Source organism: Nelumbo nucifera, chromosome 8 (genome assembly GCF_055504915.1).
Source record: "Nelumbo nucifera cultivar China Antique chromosome 8, China Antique-T2T, whole genome shotgun sequence".
NCBI classification, from domain to species: domain Eukaryota; kingdom Viridiplantae; phylum Streptophyta; class Magnoliopsida; order Proteales; family Nelumbonaceae; genus Nelumbo; species Nelumbo nucifera.
This window is the reverse complement of record NC_142656.1, coordinates 47,944,889-47,964,614: the sequence shown is the minus strand read 5'-3', so window position 1 is coordinate 47,964,614 and position 19,726 is coordinate 47,944,889. Positions and strand designations below refer to the sequence as shown.

At 37.6% G+C, this 19,726-nt stretch overlaps 1 protein-coding gene across 1 annotated transcript in view; it reads left to right on the top strand.

Moving 5' to 3' along the window:
- Positions 1-16,279, top strand: part of LOC148789980 (putative U3 small nucleolar RNA-associated protein 7) — a 33,544-nt gene extending 17,265 nt beyond the window's left edge. Inside the window, exons 6-9 of the mRNA XM_088893722.1 lie at positions 2,263-2,381; positions 13,086-13,153; positions 14,651-14,699; positions 15,212-16,279. Of these exons, the coding sequence (XP_088749848.1) occupies positions 2,263-2,381; positions 13,086-13,153; positions 14,651-14,699; positions 15,212-16,228 (1,253 nt within the window). The 3' untranslated portion in view covers positions 16,229-16,279. The remainder of the gene's footprint in view (positions 1-2,262; positions 2,382-13,085; positions 13,154-14,650; positions 14,700-15,211) is intronic.
- The last annotated feature ends 3,447 nt before the right edge of the window (positions 16,280-19,726 follow it).

Below are 19,726 nucleotides of genomic sequence, written 5' to 3'. Positions count from 1 at the left end.
AGGGATGAATGATTGGAGTTTATATGAGTTTTCACTTTTCACAGCTTATGCTATGTGTGGTGAGTGATTTTTTTGATAGTAAAATACAAATATTATTAAAAGAAAAAAGAAGATTACAAGAAAGGTGACAAGAAGCCACTTGAGAGAAGATAGCAAAACCCTTCACCCTCACAAAACTGTGTCCAATACTCCTCATCTCAAACCCATCAATACCCACCAAAAACACGAAGAAACCTAATCAAAGGAAAGACTGAACACATCCACCAGGCCCAACTGCACAAACAAAGAGAAATCCACAATCTAAACCTTCACTGTAAACCTGAATCACCAGTCAAGTCTTCGTATGACCTCTTCGAATGCTTGTTTTACAACATCGAAAATCTTAATGATTCAAGGCTGGACCTTTAGATTTTTTTTTTTTTTTTGATAAATGAGTGAAATTTTATTAAACCAGCAAATAGGAATTACATGCAACCCGTGGAAAGGCACGAGATGCGACCCTTCCTTTAAAGCTAATTACGGAATTATAAGTACAAAAGAAATTACACTGAACCCCAAAATAAAGTATCCCGGGAAACCCCTTGTTTTGCATGTGAATCAGCCAATGAGTTTGCTGATCTGCCTACCCACTAAACTCTGATTGTCATATTCCTTGTTAACCATTTAACCTTTTTGAGAAGATCTCTAAAACCCCAAATCACAGTGTATGGATCCTTCAGCCAACCCACTATCACCTGGGAGTCCCCATCAATAATCAGATGCTGTATGCCTAGCTGATTTGCAAGCTGGATTCCTTGTACAGCAGCCAGTAATTCGTCCCTTAAAGAGTCTCCCACACCCGCAGGATCTGAGTACAAAGATATCACGTTACTATCTTTGTTTCTTAGCTCTTCTCCTATGCCTGAAGGTCCTGGATTTCATTGGCTATTTCCATCAAAGTTCAGCTTGATAAACTCCTCCCCTGGTGGCATCCATTCAACCCCATGTCTGTCCTTCCTGGTGGAAGTATTAGCCACTGCTAACCAATTTCTCCATAGGCTGGACCTTGAGATTTTGTGAACCAAGATCAATACCATGTAAAATGTTTGAATAGTAGGGGTGCAAGTCAGGTATCTGATTCAAAGAATATACACTGTATAATGCTTGGGTTGGGTTGGGTTGGGTTCATTCAAATTTCAAAAGATTTCCAACCTGAGCTCACCCAGGTTGCACCCCTATTGAATAGAAAAGCAGGGTAAGTTCTGCTAGTGTAGATTATGCACAATTCCTTAATGACTTACACCTGAGTCTGAATTTTATTGATCTTTTTAACCCTTTGTGTTTAAGTTTTTAACCTACCCCGATTCTTGACTTTCAAGTGCTTATTCTTTACTATTTTGTTATTTTTTGCTCTGTGTTGTAATGAGAATACACAAAAGCAATGTCAAAGGAAAAAAAATCATGATGAGCCCCCTGACAACTCCCAAGTAGACCAAAATCTGATCCAAATGATTCCCTCTGAAAATTGTCAAATTCTGATAGCACCAATATCCAGTCCAAGATAGTATTTCCTAATACTGAACAAAATCTTTCACGTCTCCTTTATTTCCCAGAAGAGATGTGGTTTCGAGCCCTGTTATTGACTCCCACCATCTTTGGAGAAGAGTTATTAGATTGTTGCTGAAAAGTGCTGTACTGTGTTTGTGAAAAAATGAATTTCAGCCCCTATGGGGGGCACAAGGCGTGTTATTCAATACCAAAAAACTATTGTGTTTTATTCATTATCGTTGTCATCTGTTTTTTTTACCTTCCCTGAATATTGGAGGTCTCATATACTTTGAGGCTGTATTTGGATTGTGGATTGGATTGAAGTGGAATTGCAGGTTGGTAATATGGAGTTATTAACACCTTCACTATGCATTCCAGAATCTGCTAAAGTGGAGGAAAATAACATTGAAATCTGCTAATTTCAGTTTCCATTCCACTCAAAGCCAAAGGTGGAATGTGGAAAATACTAAACTTAGCAATGTTTTTTCCTTTCCACATTTTCCATTTCTGCCCAATCCAAACACAGCCTTTGAGTTTTCTGTTTCTTTTGTATATAAGGAGAATGATTTATTTTTTTTGATAAATAAGAATAATTTATTTTTAACTATGAAGTTGCTATTATTTAATAAGGTTTTTGATATTCTAAATCTATTTAGTTATTCTCTCCCATTTAAAATTGTATTAAAAATTTGAATTTATATACATCACTTTTTTTTGGGGGTTTATGATGTGCAGAACTTGGTCCATACACACTGGACTATACTTTGAGTGGCCGCTACATGGCTGTTGCAGGACGGAAAGGTCATCTGGCAATCATGGACATGAAAAACATGGCCCTAATAAAAGAATTCCAGGTTTGATCTCTTCCTGTAAAGTTGAGTAAATACCTTGGTAATATAGGTAAAAGTGTACAGCTCCTGAACCCCTTCCAATTTGGAAAGAGCTGTGGGAACACAGTGGTTGATCTGACATAAAATCATGCAATATGGAAAACAATACAGAGATTCACCATCGATAGTAGTTTGCCCAAAAGAGTTATATAATGCTTATGGTAACTATGGTTGATACCTTTCGCCTATGATATCCAGATATAGATACATTTATGCACATGCCTAGCATACTGGTATATACTGGTCTTCTAGATGTATTCTATAGCATCAGCATTTTTTTTTTCAATTTTTGATGAAACAGAAAATATTTCATTGAAAGAAGCCACCGTACTGCCCAAAAAGACAGGTGGCGTGGGCATTTCCATTCTGAAACAGAAAACAGAAGAGACAACATACAGCTTTTACAAATTACAGCCTGACCCTGGGCACCCCCATTCTGAAACTTCTCTCCAACCCCACCTCTAGCCAAAGAATCTGCCAACATATTAGCACTCCTAGGCACCCAATTGAATTAGAAGAGTTCAAAGAAGCACCTAGGGAGTGAGACAGCCTCACCCATGGCCTGAATTCCTAAGAGATCTGATCTTGCATATGCTTAGTCAATTCTTCTACGAGTAGCACAAACAAACAAGGACCAAATGTTGAGCCTTGGTGAAGCCCCTATTGTAATTCGAATTTTTGGTACCCTCTCCCACGAGTGTTCTAACACTAGGATTTTACAAATCAATGATAGAAAACAAGAACAAGGAAAAAAAAATATTAGATGAAGAAGTTGGGCCTCATTGGGTGTGATGGGAAACAATAGTGGCAATCTATCATCTTCTCCATAAGAACTGCAATGGTGTGGAGATCGAAAAAGCCTAGGTAAACAAAAATCTTTGAAGCAAATTTTCCAGTGGGTTCTAGATGTCTAGTCGCTAAATCCAAAGAAGGGACCAGGGTAGAATGGGTCCAATGGGAGAAGATTGCCCAAATCCAAGATATTCTACGGTTAGGAGAGAGGAGATTTTAGAGAGGACAATGGATGGGTAAACTGCAATTCCTCAGAGGACCACTTTGAACCAGGGTTGGAGACAGAGCGATAGCTTGGGGGAGGATACAGAGGAAAAAGAGGAGGTGGAAGACACGTTTAGTACATCCATTCTATCCTCTGAGGAACATGAAGATGTTACCTCTGTTCTAAGATTTTCTGCTGAGTGTGGAATGTTAAATGAAGCTGAGTGCATCTTGGATGATAAGGGGGAAAACTGAACATTGGGTAGAGGATTATCAAGTCAGAATTTGAGCAATGGGCAGGGTACCTGTGCGAAGTTAGCGGTTGATCACCAAACTTCACAGAAGGACACTACAGGCGGGGATGAACGACAGAGCAATGGAAGTAATTTTGAGTGTAAATTGATTTTAGGAAGCTACTTGCAAAACTCTATTCTGGAAATGAATTGTGAAACCTAGCCAGTTGAGCCTCTCTCAAACTCAGATCCAGGTACATTTGTGATTTTGGGTTTTGGTACTAATCCTTCCCTGTCGCTTGCCCATGGGCTGGAAGTCGATAGAGAAGGTGGTGTAGCTGAGACACAGGAGGGAGAGGAGGGAGGGGAGAGAGTGTGGAACCTCATAGTTGAAGAGATCAATGAGGTGACAAGAGCTGAATTAGAGAAGGAGAAGGAAAATGGGAGGAAGGAAAGTGGGAATAAAGTAGCTGGAGATGGGGTGGAGTCTGGAAAGATGAGTGAAGGGCCTAGAGAAGAGGAAAAAGAGAAGTTTGAAAAAGAAGGAAAAGAAGAATCATTGGCTGAATTTGTAGTAAAGTTAGGCTGTAAAATAAAAAAAACCCAAATGACCTAAAAGCGTACTTGAAGAATAAAAAGAGGAAGGGAAGATGAGAAAAAGTAAGTTAAGTGAAGCCGAGAGGTTGAAGTTGGATCTGGAGGGGGACAAAGAATTCAGTGAAAGAAAGGGTAGGGGAAGGAAAGGAGGAAGGTAGTAGTAGAAGGATCAGGGGGTAGGGGGCATGTTAAGTTGGAGAAATGAAGATAGTGAGAGGCTTGATATATGTAAGAAAGAGAGATTTAATAAAGGGGGTCCTAAGAAAAGAAAACCCGGATATACTACTAATTTAGGAGTTTAAGATCATGACCTTTGACAATGGGTGAGATAGAAGTGTGTGGAGAGCAAATGGTCTTAGCTGGGCACATAGTTTTCAAGGCATCTAGGCGATTCTGGGTGACACTGGGGTGCCTAGTCGCCTAGCTGCCCACCCATTGTCAAAGGTCCTGAGCTTAGACTCCTAAATTAGTAGTATATCTGGGTTTTCTTTTCTTAGGACTTGCCTAGTCGCCTAGGTGCCTAGGCGATAAAAATTTTATAATATAAAAACTGACTTTTGGCTAGTTTCCTAGTTTTATATACCATTCAGCATGTATGTTAATTGAAAAAATAGCAATTCTCTTTATTAAGAACATTAAATTTCCTCTAAAAATGTGGCAAATCATCACATGTAAAAGATAAAGATCTTTTACATATATTAATTTCATTATGTTCAAAAATAACACTACTATAATAAGTATTTAATAGAGCAAATTCATATTAATTAGCAGATAAAGAAGGTTATTAACTTTATATGATAAACATTCAAGATGGAAAGTAAGATAGAAAAAAAAACAAGGGTGTAGTTTCTGTTTTATTTAATTAGAGAGAGAATAGAAAAAAAGAACTTTATTATTCTATTCTTTCTCTCTTTCTTTTTCTTTTCTCAAAACCCTTTGATCTTTTAAATTTCAATAGTAAAACATTAAAACAAAGGATAATCGATGTATAACATATAATAAAATGTATTAACACATACATTAATAACATACAACAATACAAATGCTATTATAAAAGGCACCACCTTGTCATTTTTGTTGCCTAGGTGGACGCCTAGTTGCTAAAAGTCAAGGCGTTTGGGCGAGCGCCTAGTCGCCTAGGCGACACCTTGACAACTATGGATGGGCAATGAGCCCCTCTTGGGGATCCTTAGGAGGGATGGTAACATTGTAGAAGGATGAGGTTGTAGAGGGAGTCGAAGAATTAGTTGGATGATTTCAGTTTTTGTCAAATTCAAATGGGTGGCTGATGTGTTTGAATGGGTCCTAACTAATGTTTATGGCCCTAATGGCCACAAGCAGAGGAATGAGTTGTGGGAAGAAGTGGGAGATATTAGAGGGCAGTGGGAAGGTCCTTGGTGTATAGGAGGGGACATGTAATTAGATTCACTGAGGAGTGTAATAATGTGCGGTAGAGAAATACCACAAGTATGGGAAAATTCAATGAGTTTATCAATACTTTTGTGCACAAGGAACTGAATCTGTTACATTATAGTTTCACCTAGTCTAATCTCCAAGTTGAACCAAGTTGTTCAAAACTAGATAGATTTCTTTTAACTGCTTATTGGGAAGAACATTGGGGAGATTTGGTGTCAAGGACATTACCTAGAGTCACCTCTAATCATTGGCCAATATTGATAAGTAAGTTTGAGTTTGGAAATAGAGGACCTACCCCTTTCAAATTTGAGAATATGTGGCTGTACCACTTAGACTTTAAGAAGTGGTTAGGAAGTAACCCAAGGGTTAATTGGGAAGGTATGAAATTCCATTGGAAGTTAAAAGAGTTGAAAATTAAAATCAAGGAATGGAATATTCTTCATTTTGGGAGGTTAGAAGAAAGAAAACATCAGATGATTAACTAGATTGAGGAATTAGATGCAAAGGAAGAATTGGGTTCTTTTAGGGAAGGGATAAATAGTTAAGGTGGGAGCTGGGGAAAAACTTGGAGGATATCTTATTCAAAGAAGAAATCAGTTGGAGGCAAAAGTCTAGACATAAGTGGGTGAAGGAATGAGACAAGAATACAAAAATTTTTCATGCTATAGCTAATGGTAGGAGGAAGAAGAATTTCATCTCTAAGCTTGTGGTTGATGGTATAACCTTAACTCATCAGAGTGAGATTGAAGGGGCTTTTGTGGACCACTTCAAATTGCCATTATTCCACTTTGGTGAATGTTAAGGTGGTAGACCACTTCTCGGCTACTAGATGTATCAAGCAAGGGGACCCCCTTTCTCCTTTCCTATTTACCTTGGCTGTTGAAGTCTTGGCCTAGGCGCACAAGCAAGGCGCATTTTAGGGTAGGCGCCTAGCCCAGGTCCTAGGCACAACCCATTCAAAAGGCGCACGCCTAGTGCGCCTTGTGCCTTAGCCCAGGCGTGCGCCTTTTGAAAATTTGCCGCTTTTTCCTTTTTTTGAGTCTGGCGGCTGGGCAGAGCTTCGAGAACTCCCTATTTGGTAATGTTGTTCATTCATTCATCCTAATAATATATTTTCTTAAAAGCAATTAAGACTATAAAATCATTATTTTTTGTGTGAAAACTAAGAATTTAAGACCCTAACATGGACTTGTTTGGGCTTGTCTTTAGGGGTGTGGCACAAAGGCGGCTCATAGAATTAGGAATGTAATATGCCACATTAGCTACTTGATGCAATTGAGAAAAAAAGAGATTGTGGGTTTTATATGCTTGAAAATGTTTTATATGTTTGATTTTATTTTTAAATTCTCATTTGAATATGCTTTACATATTATGTTTATGTATTTTAATTTTAGATAATAGGTTTTTTAAAGCTTATGTTTTATAATTTTTTTATTTTTTTTTGAATTTTTAGCTTTTTTTTTTTAACTTGTGTGCCTTGCCTAAAAAAGGCGCGTGCCTCGCCTTGTGCCTCAGGAGCAAAATGGCTCTTGTGCCTTGCGCTTTTAAAACACTGAGTCTTGGGGAGGCTTATTGAGAGGGCAAATTCTAGGAGCTTGGTGAAAGGTTGGAGAATAGGGAGGAATAGGGTCCCAATAATCCATTTACAATTTGTGGATGATACAATTCTTTTTTGTGCGGGGATGAGGTTAGGTGGGTTAGTAATTTAAAGCTAGTAATAAATTGTGTTTGAACAAATGACTAACCTCAAAGTTAATTTTGACAAAAGTTTGTGATTGGCATCAATTTGAGTGATCCAAAAGTGGAGGAAAGGGCCCAAATTTTGGACTGTGTGATTGCTCAGAGATTTTGAATTGAAGGGTTCTTAGAGATTTTGAATTGAACACTATTTCTGATCTGCTCAAAATCCTGGAAGAGGTGGTTTATTGATCTCTCTAGGAGGGATAGTTAGGATTTGGGTCCCTTCTCCTACGGGTGTCTTCTCTTTCTCTTCCTTTTTCAAAGAGTTGACTCATACCCCACCTGTCTTTGGACACCCTTTCCCAGTCAGAAGTTTGGGGTAGGCCGATCCCTCCCAGAATTGGTGTTTTTTGTTGGGAAGCCTTCCTAGAAAAGTGTAACACTTGAGATTTACTTCAAAGAAAAAGGCCTAATTGGTGTTTATCCCTGCACTGGTGCATCCTGTGTAAGGAGAATGGTGAGAGCTGCCATCACTTATTGATTTCTTGCTCCTTTGTTTCAGAGATCTGGTGTTGTTTTTTCTCTCTTTTTGGTTGCAGGTGGATCTCTCCTCCAAATGTGCAAGCTTGTTCATTTCTACTTCAGTTAGGGGGTTAGAGAGGAAAGGTAAAATTCTGTGGAGATGCGTAAGGACAGCTATCTGTTGGACAGTTTGGGAGGAAAGGAATCGGAGTACCTTCCATGAAAAAGAAAGAAACAAGGATGCCATCATTGATTTAATTTCTATTAGGGTGGCTCATTGTGTTAAGACTATGAAACCCTTTGAAGACTACTTAGCAGGAGATAATAGGAATTGGAAGGGAGTGGCATGGTCAGCTCCATTAAAAACTGCCCCTAACCCAGTTTGGTCTCCTCCAGCTATGAGGTTCACTAAATTGAACTTTAATGGTAGCAATGAAAGAAATCCAGGCCCTTCATGTATAGAAGTTTTCAGGGATGAAGAAGGTCGGATTATTGCCATGTATTCTGGTTGTATTGGATGGGGGGATTCTCTAAGAGCTGAAATATTGGCTTTCTTGGAAGGGGTAAAAAGAGCTCGGGAGAGCAATATCAAAAAACTGATGGTGGAAGGTGATTCTAAGCTGGTTATTAGTTGGCTACAGAAGGAAGAGTTCAGTTTGTGGAAATACTCAAATGAGAAAAAGAAAGTTAAACAGTTCTCGCAAAACATGGAAATCAAGTTTCAGTGGACCAAGAGGAGTGCCAATTCTTTGGCAGATTCACTGGCCAAACAAGGGGTTGGAAGAGTCGACCTTTTCTGGGCAATGTTGTAATTTGAAATGTACTTTTAGGGAGGGTTAAGAGATTTTACCCCTCCCTCCTCTTGTATCTTATTCTCTTTCTCTTCTTGATAAAAGTTTCTGTTATTTATCAAAAAAAAAAATTAAGATAAGAAGAGCAAGACAATAGAAAAGAAGAATAGAAGAAAACGGGTGCTAAAAGATATGCAGTAACCCCCTTACATAGTATTAAAAGTATGTACATAGACCAATATACCCCTGGCTACTCCAATAATACAAAAGAGAACAAATCATCGATACTAAAGAATATAAAAACATAATATATATATATATATCATTCCCAACTTGCTTAAGTCACGTTTTAGCTTTTCTTTTTCTTTTTTTTATCAGCGTGTCCCAGCTTGTTTTTAGCAATTCCTCTAGTAAAGATGTCAGCCAACTGCATACTACATCTAACATATGACAAACAAACTTCACTAAAAGATACCCTTACTTTAATGAGGTGTTGATCAACCTTAATGTGCTTGGTCCTACCATGTTGAAAAGGATTATGTGCAATATGAATGACAACCTGATTGTCACAATACAACATCAAAGGCTGCTCACTCAATCCCAAGCTCTCCAAGTAAGGACTGAATCTAAAAGCTCAAACACACCTTAAGCCAAGGATCTATACTCAGCCTTTGCAATAGAATGAACAACTACAGTCTTTCTTACTCTTCCAAGATACCAAATTTCTCCCAATAAAAATACAAAAGTTAGATGTAGATTGATCATCAGCGAAGGAATCTGCCCAGTTTGCATCTGTATGGGTTTCCACTGTCATGTTGCCATTATCAAGTTGCTTTTTCAGATAAGCAAGAATCTTGTCAATAGTAGCCACATGCATGCATATATTGGTTCACCACACCTGCATATGAAATATCAGGTTTGTTGATGCACAAATGAAGCAGTCAACTAACTAATCTCTGATAACTCCAAACATCCTTAAGCAACTCCCCTTAGAACCATTTTTACTTTGATCAATAATCCTATGGTTTTGATCAATAGGTGTATTAGTTGGCTTAATACTCAACTTACCAGTCTCCTTTAGTAAGTATATAACATACTTACATTGGAAAATAAAAAGTCCATGTCTAAGCCTAGCCATCTTAATCCCCAAAAAATATCGGAGCTTCCCAAGATTCTTAATTTCAAATTCCTAATGAAGAAACTTCTTCAATCCATCAATCTTAGTCGAATCATTCCTTGTAAAATTGATGTCATCTACATAAATAAGGAACCTCTCCTCTTCATAAAGAGGGTATGATTTGATTGTGTTTGCATAAAGCCAAATCAAACCAAAGCTTGTTTAAACCTGTCAAACTATTCTCTGGGTGATTGCTAGAGCTGTTAATGGGTCAGGTCTGCCTGATATAATTGAGCTGAGTGAACCGGTTATATGGATTCTGGTTCTATGGTTTTGTCCCAATTAATAGTTGGGTTGGGGCTGGTTCTTGCTGTTCCTAACTGATTCAGACCCAAATTGATTATATAGTTACAAATCTATAAAGGCTTCCTAGTTTTCTTGTAATATTTGTTAGGTTTCATGTCCAAAAGAGTAAATTCCATAGGTAGTATTATAAGATAATTTTGGTTAAAAACATTTGTTTTATCAACAATATAAACAGTTTACTATTTTATTGTCATCTTTATTAAGGTTATATTATCAAAAATTTTTAAGTTATTATTTTAGGTAATTATAGATCTCAAGTAGTTAGACTTGATTGTTCCGATTCATAATTGGGATGGTGGTTCTAGGGTCTATCATATGGAAGCGATCATCTCCCAACTTATTATGTGGTCTTTCCTAGTCTCTCCTGGCTCCAAAAGGAAATCCCCCATAATTTTTCCATTTTCTTTTCTTCCCTTGGTGGAATCTTAAAAATGGAGAGGAAGTAGTTGGGTAGGTTAGCCAAAGTTGATCTTATCAGAGTACTCCTACCTCCCAAAGAGAGAAACTTCTCTTCCAAGCGGCCAATCTCTTTTTACATCTTTCTATAGTTGGGTTCCAAAAATTGCTTTCCTTAGGGTTTGCATCTAGAGGTAGCCCTAGATAGGTAAAAGGCCACATGGTGATATGATATTCTAAGCAATTCACTACCAAATCTTGGACATTCTCCTCCATATTAATCTCTGTTATGCAACTCTTATCTATGTTGATTTTCATATTTGATACTTTTTAAAACTTCTTAATCAGATCTTTCAATCTCGTCAGCCTCTTAACATCTCCCCCATCACAGAATATTATGATATTGTTTGCAAATTGGAGATGATTAATTGGAACATTGCCTCTACTCACTCTCCAACCCCTGAAATCATATTCCCTATCTGCCTTGGTGAGGAGTCTACTAAAGACACCACACTAAAGTAAAATGGAAAGGTGAGAGGGGATCACCTTGCCTTAACCCTCTACAAGCTGGGAAGATGTCTTTCACCACACCATTAACAAGGACAGAGAAATGACAAGACCGTAGACAACCAAGCATCCAATTGCACCATCCCTCCCCAAACCCCCATTGCTGCAATACTTCTAACAGAAATTTCCAGTCTACCATGTTGTAGGCCTTTTCCAAGTCCAATTTGCACACAAATCCCTCCTTTCTAGATGTCTTTATTTCCTCTCACATTCATTAGCTAGCAGGATTTGATCAATTATTTGTCTTCCTTGAGCAAATGCTCCTTGAAACTATCTAATGAGAGGGGAGTATTGCTTTTATCCTCAATGGTAGGACCTTAGCAATTATCTTGTACACGCTAGTCACTAGACTAATGGGTCAAGGTTCAAAGTATTGATACTTATCGGTAGGGGGGTAAACGGATCGAATTCGAATCGGATCAGGCAATATCTGAATCCGAATCCGATATCCAAATTTGATTCAATATCCAGTGGATATTGAAAATTAATATCCGAATTCAAATTCGATTAAATATTCGAATATTCGATTCAATTCGAATTCGATTAGTTAATTATTTTAGATAATTAATAAATATATAAAATAAATATTTTATTGATATAAAATATATAAATATATAAATTATTTATATAGCTTAATTATTATATATAAATATATAAAATATTTTATATATTATATATAAGAATTAAATAATCGGTCGAATTCAGATATTTATCGAATCGAATCAGGTCATATCCGAATTCGAATCCGATTAACTATTCAGTAAGAATAGGATATCCGAATTTGACCGGTTAGACATTCGAATTATTCGAATTCGATTCGATTATGTCGAATATCAAATTCGAAATCAGATTTTCGAATACCGTTGACACCCCTACGTATCGACCGATATGTATCATTCCCGGACCTCTCCGATACGCCCCTACAGTGGGTGTATCGGGGGTCTGACTGGTTCAGGGGGTGGAGCCCTAAACCGGCCCCCCTGAACCAGTTTTGAAAAAAACAAATAAAAAAAGTAAAAAAAAAAAGGTATTGATATTTTGAACCTTGTAATGGGTTGGAAGTGGCTAGCGTCAAGTAATTTTTTTTGGGAAAAATCTGAAGTTTCTGGCTTTTTTGTTGTACCAGTTATGTACCCTAATTTATCTCTTCCACCAATGGCCATATGAGCAGATTGGGCCCATTCAAGGTATTTGTTCCATCAAGCTTAACTATGGTGATTTGGGTACTAGGTACCTCTCCCATTCTTCCCAGAGATATGCTTACCTCTCCCTCGACTTGTGTTCAGTTCTAGAATCTTCCATTGATTTCAATCACGCCAAACTACAAAAAAACAGTAAACAGAGAAAGCCAATCAACTAAAAAAAGTGTATTATAGCTCCTAAAGCCACAAAACATGAAACAAGGCTCTGGGAAAACAAGGGGTCCTAGGTCGATCTCACTACAGCCACAAAGATCCAACTGTGCGGTAGCTTCTCGGTTCTCCTAACCTTTTTTTCTTAATTGTGGTGTTACAAATTATGTGTTTGTAACATGATGTGAAATTCTTTAATGCACTAGCATGATGTAAATCTCTGCCTTTCTTCTTTTCCATATTTGCAAGCTTATAAATTGCACTTGTAATTTTTCTTTATTTTCAAATTTATCTGTTGGTTGGTGGGGAGAGAAGATCAGTGTGTCCTCAAAAAAGACTTATCTAGATCGTCATAAATTTGTGAAGATAAAATAAATTGAGCAAAAATGGAAATTTTCTTATTCTTTGAGGGCTTGTTATTCTTTTAATTTGCCTTCGGCTATGATATTGGAAAGACATGATCTGGAAAAACTTGTAACCAATCAACTGGTATCATCATAAAAGTGGTAATCAATGAGAAATTCATGGTGGTTTTGATTGGTCAAAGCTCTTCCAGTATCATGTTTTTCTGGCAGCATAGATTTTATCAAACAACTTCGACAAAGAACCTTACAGTTTCTTGTCCTTGTACTCAGGTTAGGGAAACAGTACGTGATGTTGTGTTCTTGCACAATGAGCTATTTTTTGCAGTGGCCCAGAAAAAGTAAGATGTCCTATTGCTAATAGTGGACAAATGTTTTACATTATATGGCTAAGCATTATCTTTCATATGTAACACTCAAGAAGCTATATGCATGTCAACAGAATATCAATACATATTTGGCCTCCATTCAGCAGGGTTTTTACTTAACATGTGAGGGATCTGACCCAGATTTTTGAAGAAGTGTTTAAACAATGTGATTGGTATTGTTCACTATAATCCATTCTGGAACTCAAGGTATAGTGTATGGCCTTGTTGAAAACTTATGAATCTTGTTCCAAACTGAAAACAGGTCCATAAACATTGCCATGGATTGGTAATACACTTGGACCATGGAGATACAGACACAATATCAGGGAAGTAAAACTTTTGGCTGGTAGACTCGATGCATCTTTCAATTGGGTATTCTGGCAGATGACTCAGATCAGTCAATTCTGTAGCTGAAAAGCTGGCAAGGGAGTCAGCTGTACTTAGCTGCTGTGGGGGGCTTAATCTTGTTATCCATTAAGCCATTTTCCTTAAGATGGGGAGTTAAATGAAGGGAGAGGAGCCAAAGGGACCTTGATTATATTATATTTCTTGACCAATCTGAGTCACAGGTACTACTACTCTATCTTGTTTCATTCATTCTATTCTCAAGCATGAATAAAACTACTTAACCTCTTACCAATCAAGGAGAAAAAAACCAATGCCATGGATTGGACATGGACAGTTACAGTGTCCTCTGCAATCCGCATCTTGGGAAGATGCACCAACATTAGGTAGCGGCTATCTTGATTCAGATTAATATAAGTTCTTACAAGTAGTTGGAAGTTTCCTGTAAGCATCTTAGTGCTTTGCATAATCTTCATAGAAGTCAGTCATGAAAGAATGCACATTTTGACTTTGTTGTTCTATGTATATATTTCACAGAAGGTACATTGTTGCTGTTTCTTGAGCATGCATCTTTTGGGATGTTAAAAAGGATCCTGAACCATTACAAAACATTTGTTAGTATCTACAAATGTTAAAACATTCCTTTTTTTCCTTTATCCATTTTGATACTTGCCTCAGTGCAACACCACTAGGGATGTTTCGTGGTAGAACAATTTGGAAAACCCTTTTTAACTCTCTAGCAGGAAAGGTCATACAGGTTAATCAATCTCACATCAACTGCAGAATGGCACTTTTCCTCTTGGTTCCGTGATACCTTTTTTTTATTCTCTGAAGATCTCATTTTTATCCAAGTTGGTTAGTAATGATTACATATTTTCAACTGGTTACGAATTTAGATGAGACGAAGATAAGCTTTTGGTGAATATGTGATTGGCTTGTTTTACAGCTAGAGAGTGGGAAAGTTGTTCCAATTTAATCTGTTATATATACTTACTTCATGTACTAAGCAAACAGTAGAGCATATTTCATTACCTTCATTATTGATGGCATTGTTTATCACTTTGTAAATCAGGGCAATGGCTATCACTATCTATATGTTTTAACTGGTACTCTTTTCTTTGACAGGTATCCATATATATATGACAGAAATGGTATAGAATTGCACTGTCTTAAGGTTAGCATTCTGCCGCCAAATAAATTGCGTTGAGTCCTTTTGGGCACCGTAGAGGTTCATTTAGTCTTGTGTCCCAAAGTCTCTCCATAATCTAGTTAAATGGGTTATGTACCAAAAAAAATCTAGTTAAATGGGTTAGTTGTCAGACAAGCAGATCTTTTCTTTTCTTTTCTTTGTTGTGTTGCATCCATGTGGTAAATGTAGTTGATCTTCCTGGCACATACAGTATACATGGCATACCCGTATACCTTAGTCATCCTTTGAAAAGAAAGTGGGCCATCAAACAATTAAGCAATCGTAGTACTATTTCTCATTTTATGCTAGTAATGGTTAATCACTGTTTCATGGGTTGTGAGGATTGGCTGAATATGTTTTATCTTTCCTAGGATTTTGGGGTTATCTGACATATGTAAACGAGCCATGGTAGTTCTCGAAGGATTATTTTTTCCCTCAATGTCTCAATTGTTGCTGCAAATGTATGATTAGGACCTAACATTCCAAATGTCTTTCAGGAACATGGTGCAGTAGTAAAGCTCCAATTTCTGAAAAACCATTTCCTTTTGGCATCTATAAACAAATTTGGGCAGCTTCATTATCAGGATGTTACTACAGGGCAGATGGTGGGCAATTATAGGACTGGTCTTGGTCGTTGCCATGTATTGCAGGTTAATCCCTTCAATGCAGTGACGGGTCTGGGTCATTCTGGTGGCAAGGTAACCATGTGGAAGCCCACCAGTTCTGCTCCCCTTGTCAAGATGCTCTGTCATCATGGTCCCATCTCAGCAATTGCATTCCACCCTGGAGGTAATCTTATGGCTACGGCAGGCATGGAGAGGAAGATCAAGCTGTGGGATTTGAGGAAATTTGAGGTTCTTCACACCTATCCCGGCCATGCAAAGACCATGAATTTTAGTCAGAAAGGACTGCTTGCTATTGGAAATGGTTCCTTTGTTCAGATATGGAAAGATAACTCTGGAGCTCAGGATTATGGACAATACATGAACCACTCAATGGTGAAATGTTATCAGGTTGGGGATGTGTTGTTCCGACCTTATGAGGATATTTTGGGTCTTGGGCACTCCATGGGTGTATCTTCTATTCTTGTCCCAGGATCTGGGGAGCCAAACTTTGATTCTTGGGTGGCAAATCCATATGAAACACCTAAACAGCGTGGAGAGAAGGAGGTGCACTCTCTTCTTGATAAGCTTCCACCTGAAGCAATCATGCTGAACCCCTCAAAGATAGGTACTGTGAGACCATCGAGGAAGAAAGAAAAGCCAACATCGCAGGAGAAAGAAGCGGAGATGATTGCTGCTGTTAAGAGCCTTCCCATGAAGAAGAAAACGAAGGGCAGAAACAAACCAAGTAAAAGGGAGAAGAAGAAGCAGGAGGGTATTGTAAGAGCCAAGAGGCCTTTCTTGGAACAGGCAATGAAGGTAGAACAGCAACCATCAAAGAAGCAGAGAATAAGTGAGGAAGCTGAGCTCCCAAAGTCTCTGCAGCGCTTTGCTCGCAAGAAGTCCATGTAACGCTAAATATATACAATCAACAAGTGTTTTTATTTTTTTATTTTTTTCCTTTTTCTTTTATTTGTTTTTTTTGGGTGGGTGGGGGGGTTGAGAGAAGAAATTCCGGCTTACTTGGTAGAATGTCTTGCAAAATTTTGAGTTATTCTCTTTATAGTTATTTTCTAATTTAAAAGCAGTTTTGTCTGTTTTTGATGTGGTAAACATCAATAATCACACTTTTCAAAGATACAATAGTTCACTTATTTTACGTCGACACGGAAAACAAGTACAGCCTTAACCTACCTCTCTCTCTCTCTCTCTCTCTCTCTCCAAACCACATCCCTTTCCCTTTAATTTGTGACTTATCCAAAAGCTCAGATGCTATGATAGGCCCAACACATGATCATTTATTTCCCTTGCCCATTACACCTACGACTATAAAATGGGTCGAACTTTGAATCGGTTAATAAAAGGGGAAATCTAAATTTGACCCAAAATCCAAGTGGACTTGAAGATCACAAATTGGACTCAAATCGTATGGAAATAGGATCGTATTCAAAATTAGCCGATTTCTCTTCATTTTTAAAAAATAAGGAAAAAAGTAATTACTTTTTTTAACTTGTATATAACAAATAAATATCAAATATTGAATATACTATATAAATTTATATAGTATAATATACACAACTATATTACATAAGTTTTATATATTAAAATCAAATAATCAATATATATTATCGGGTAAATCTCTTAAACTACCTTTGGATATTGGGAAATGGACTAATTGAACCCTTACTATTTACATATTGTTATAAAGTACCCCGGAGTTTTCTGACAATTGATATCACCACTAAACATTAAACATTGATGGAAAATATTGAAGTGTCTATTTTACCTTCATTGTTCTTCAAATATTCAAATACATACCATGCCTTTTACAAGCTTCCGTTTCAAGCAAATACTTTTGGAGACCACACCTATCCTACGAGTTCCACATCAGGCAACTCGTTTGAGATATGACTGTGGCGGCATCCTTCTCAATTGACTACCCAAGATTCGATATGATCCTCTTGCTTCTAGGCAAAGACGGTCATGTTGCCTCCATGTTTCCTCACCACTTGGCCTTGGAGGTGGAGTCTCAGTACAATGCACATGGAGAAAGTGTCCCCATCACCCTCCCAGTTAAAGAATTGGGATAAGTAGACTACACTCCACCTCAGAATTCTGAATTCCTCTGCAGACCTACAACAATTCAAAATTTCAAACAATTCCACCTATAACACCAATACCTGCCCACATGGTTTTCAAAACTGGATTGGACTAGATGGCCGGACCAAAAAAACTGGGAATTGGTCTGATCGATTCCGTTTTACCCCATAACTATCTTTTTGGCAAAAAACCATTGGTTTGGTTAGCAAACCATTGACCTGGGCGGTCGAACCGTTTGAATTGTTCAATGTTTTTTTGGCTGTTTTTTATTTTTTAAAATGTTTTATTTCTTTTGTCAGAACAGGTCGTCCATTTGGTTCAAATGGTCAGACTGTTCAACCTGGGAACTGAACCCCTGAACAGTTGGTTGTCCGATTCAGTTTTAAAATCCTTGCCCGCCCATATATTGACATCAATTCCAGAGCTAAGATTTGTTGGGGTGGATTGAACAGTAAAAGCCCCTTAACAATTTTGCTACCAACATCGCCATCGGCACTGGGTGGCCTCAGCCCTGATGTCAGCTCTCAGGGCCCCACTCCCGTGGGTCCCACCTGGCGAAACCGGTTTCACCCACTGAAGGTAACCTCGTCTGATTTGCTGATGCTTATGCTGCCTCCCATCTCTCTTAAGAGGAATGGAAAGTCTTTCACTCTTCAGTCTTCACTCAATTCGGTAGCCTTCATGCCGATAGGCTTCTTCCTAATTTTTGGTATTTTCTTTTCCCTGTCTTGGTTTCCTTTTCTTTCCTTTTTTTCCCTTTAAAGTGGTGGGTATTCAGTGGCCATTACCCAATGTTGGTCCTAGCTGCTATTTGGGCCTGATGGGTCCGAAGTACAAGCTATAAAAGTTAAAACCATTGTGTTGGTTGTTGATCAATGAGGAATTTGGAGACAGGATTCCGATTCGATAGAGGAATATGGAATCAATGGGTTCCTTGTATTTTGAACACTTGCACAAATCCCCTTACCATATAAGTATATATCCAAAATAAAAGAATTCTATCATACATTTTCAATTATTTGAACTTGTATACACACACACACAAAAGTGAGAGGTTTCACCATTTTTCTAGGTGAGCATCCAGGATGGAGATACAACAGTGGTGTGTTAAGGCATTCTTCCAGAGGAGGAGATCGGGAGAACCGTGAGCAATGGAGAGAGGGTCATGGAGGTGAAAGAGAGAGAAGGTCATGGAGAGAGAGAGAGAGAGAGAGAGATGCCAAATAATTAAGAGATAGAGCAATAATGACTCTTTTCCATCATCTCCGTTATGGTGGGATGTTTTAAAAAGTTAAAACAGTCACATGCAATCACGATTTGGCAGAATATGATGGTGTTATAACTGTAAGGGTACAGTTAGTCAATTGTTAGAAAACTTAAGGGTACCCATAAGGAATATGCAAACAGTAGGGGTATACTTAATCAATTTTGTAAAACTCAAGTGTACAAGTGTAAGCAATTTCCAATTCAACTGAGCTTTGCGATGACAATAAATAAATAATCCCACAGGTAAGCATTTATCTATCAGAATACATCTTTTCACATGAACAATTAATTATACAATATTTTATTAAAAGTAATATCTTCTTCAGCAAAAAAAAAAAAAAAAGAAAAAAAAAAAGAACTACTCATCTAACCTGAATAGCCAAGTAAGAAGAAAGGAACTTTCAAAAAGTATATAGTATACAAAGAAGTTCTAATCGTAAATATCATCTGAACCTTCATCAATCTATAAGTTACATTCATGTTTTTTAGACAACAAAACTAGTGACATCACAAGGCAATGCTACTTATACGTTATCACATAAAACTCTTTTAAGTTTTAAAATTTATTCCCAATTGGTTACCCACCACCATGAATTAACACATTTCAAATGTTTGTATAGAATTAGACCTATTCATGGGCCAGGTTGGGTCGGGTTTTGTCTTTTTATTAATGGCTTCAGGCTCAGCCTGAGCTCAGCCTAACCATTGGGCCTAGGTTTTGAGCCCGAGACCGACCAAAAATTTGAAAAAAAAAAGATTTTTTTCTTTTTTATTCAATAAAAAACTATTAGATTTATATTAAAGACCTCAAAACCCAAAAATAATGAAATATCCGTGAGCAAAGAGCAAAGGGACAAAGAGAAAAATATGTATATATTTACATTATATAAAATATATTTTTGTTTATATAATATTTTTTGAGTTGGGCTTAGGCTCGGGTAGAGCTTTTTTGAGAAAGTTTAAGTCTAGCCTAAAAAAAGTTGGGCCTAGTGTTTTGGGCCCAAGCCCATAGGATAAATTCATGTCCAAGCTTGACTTACAACG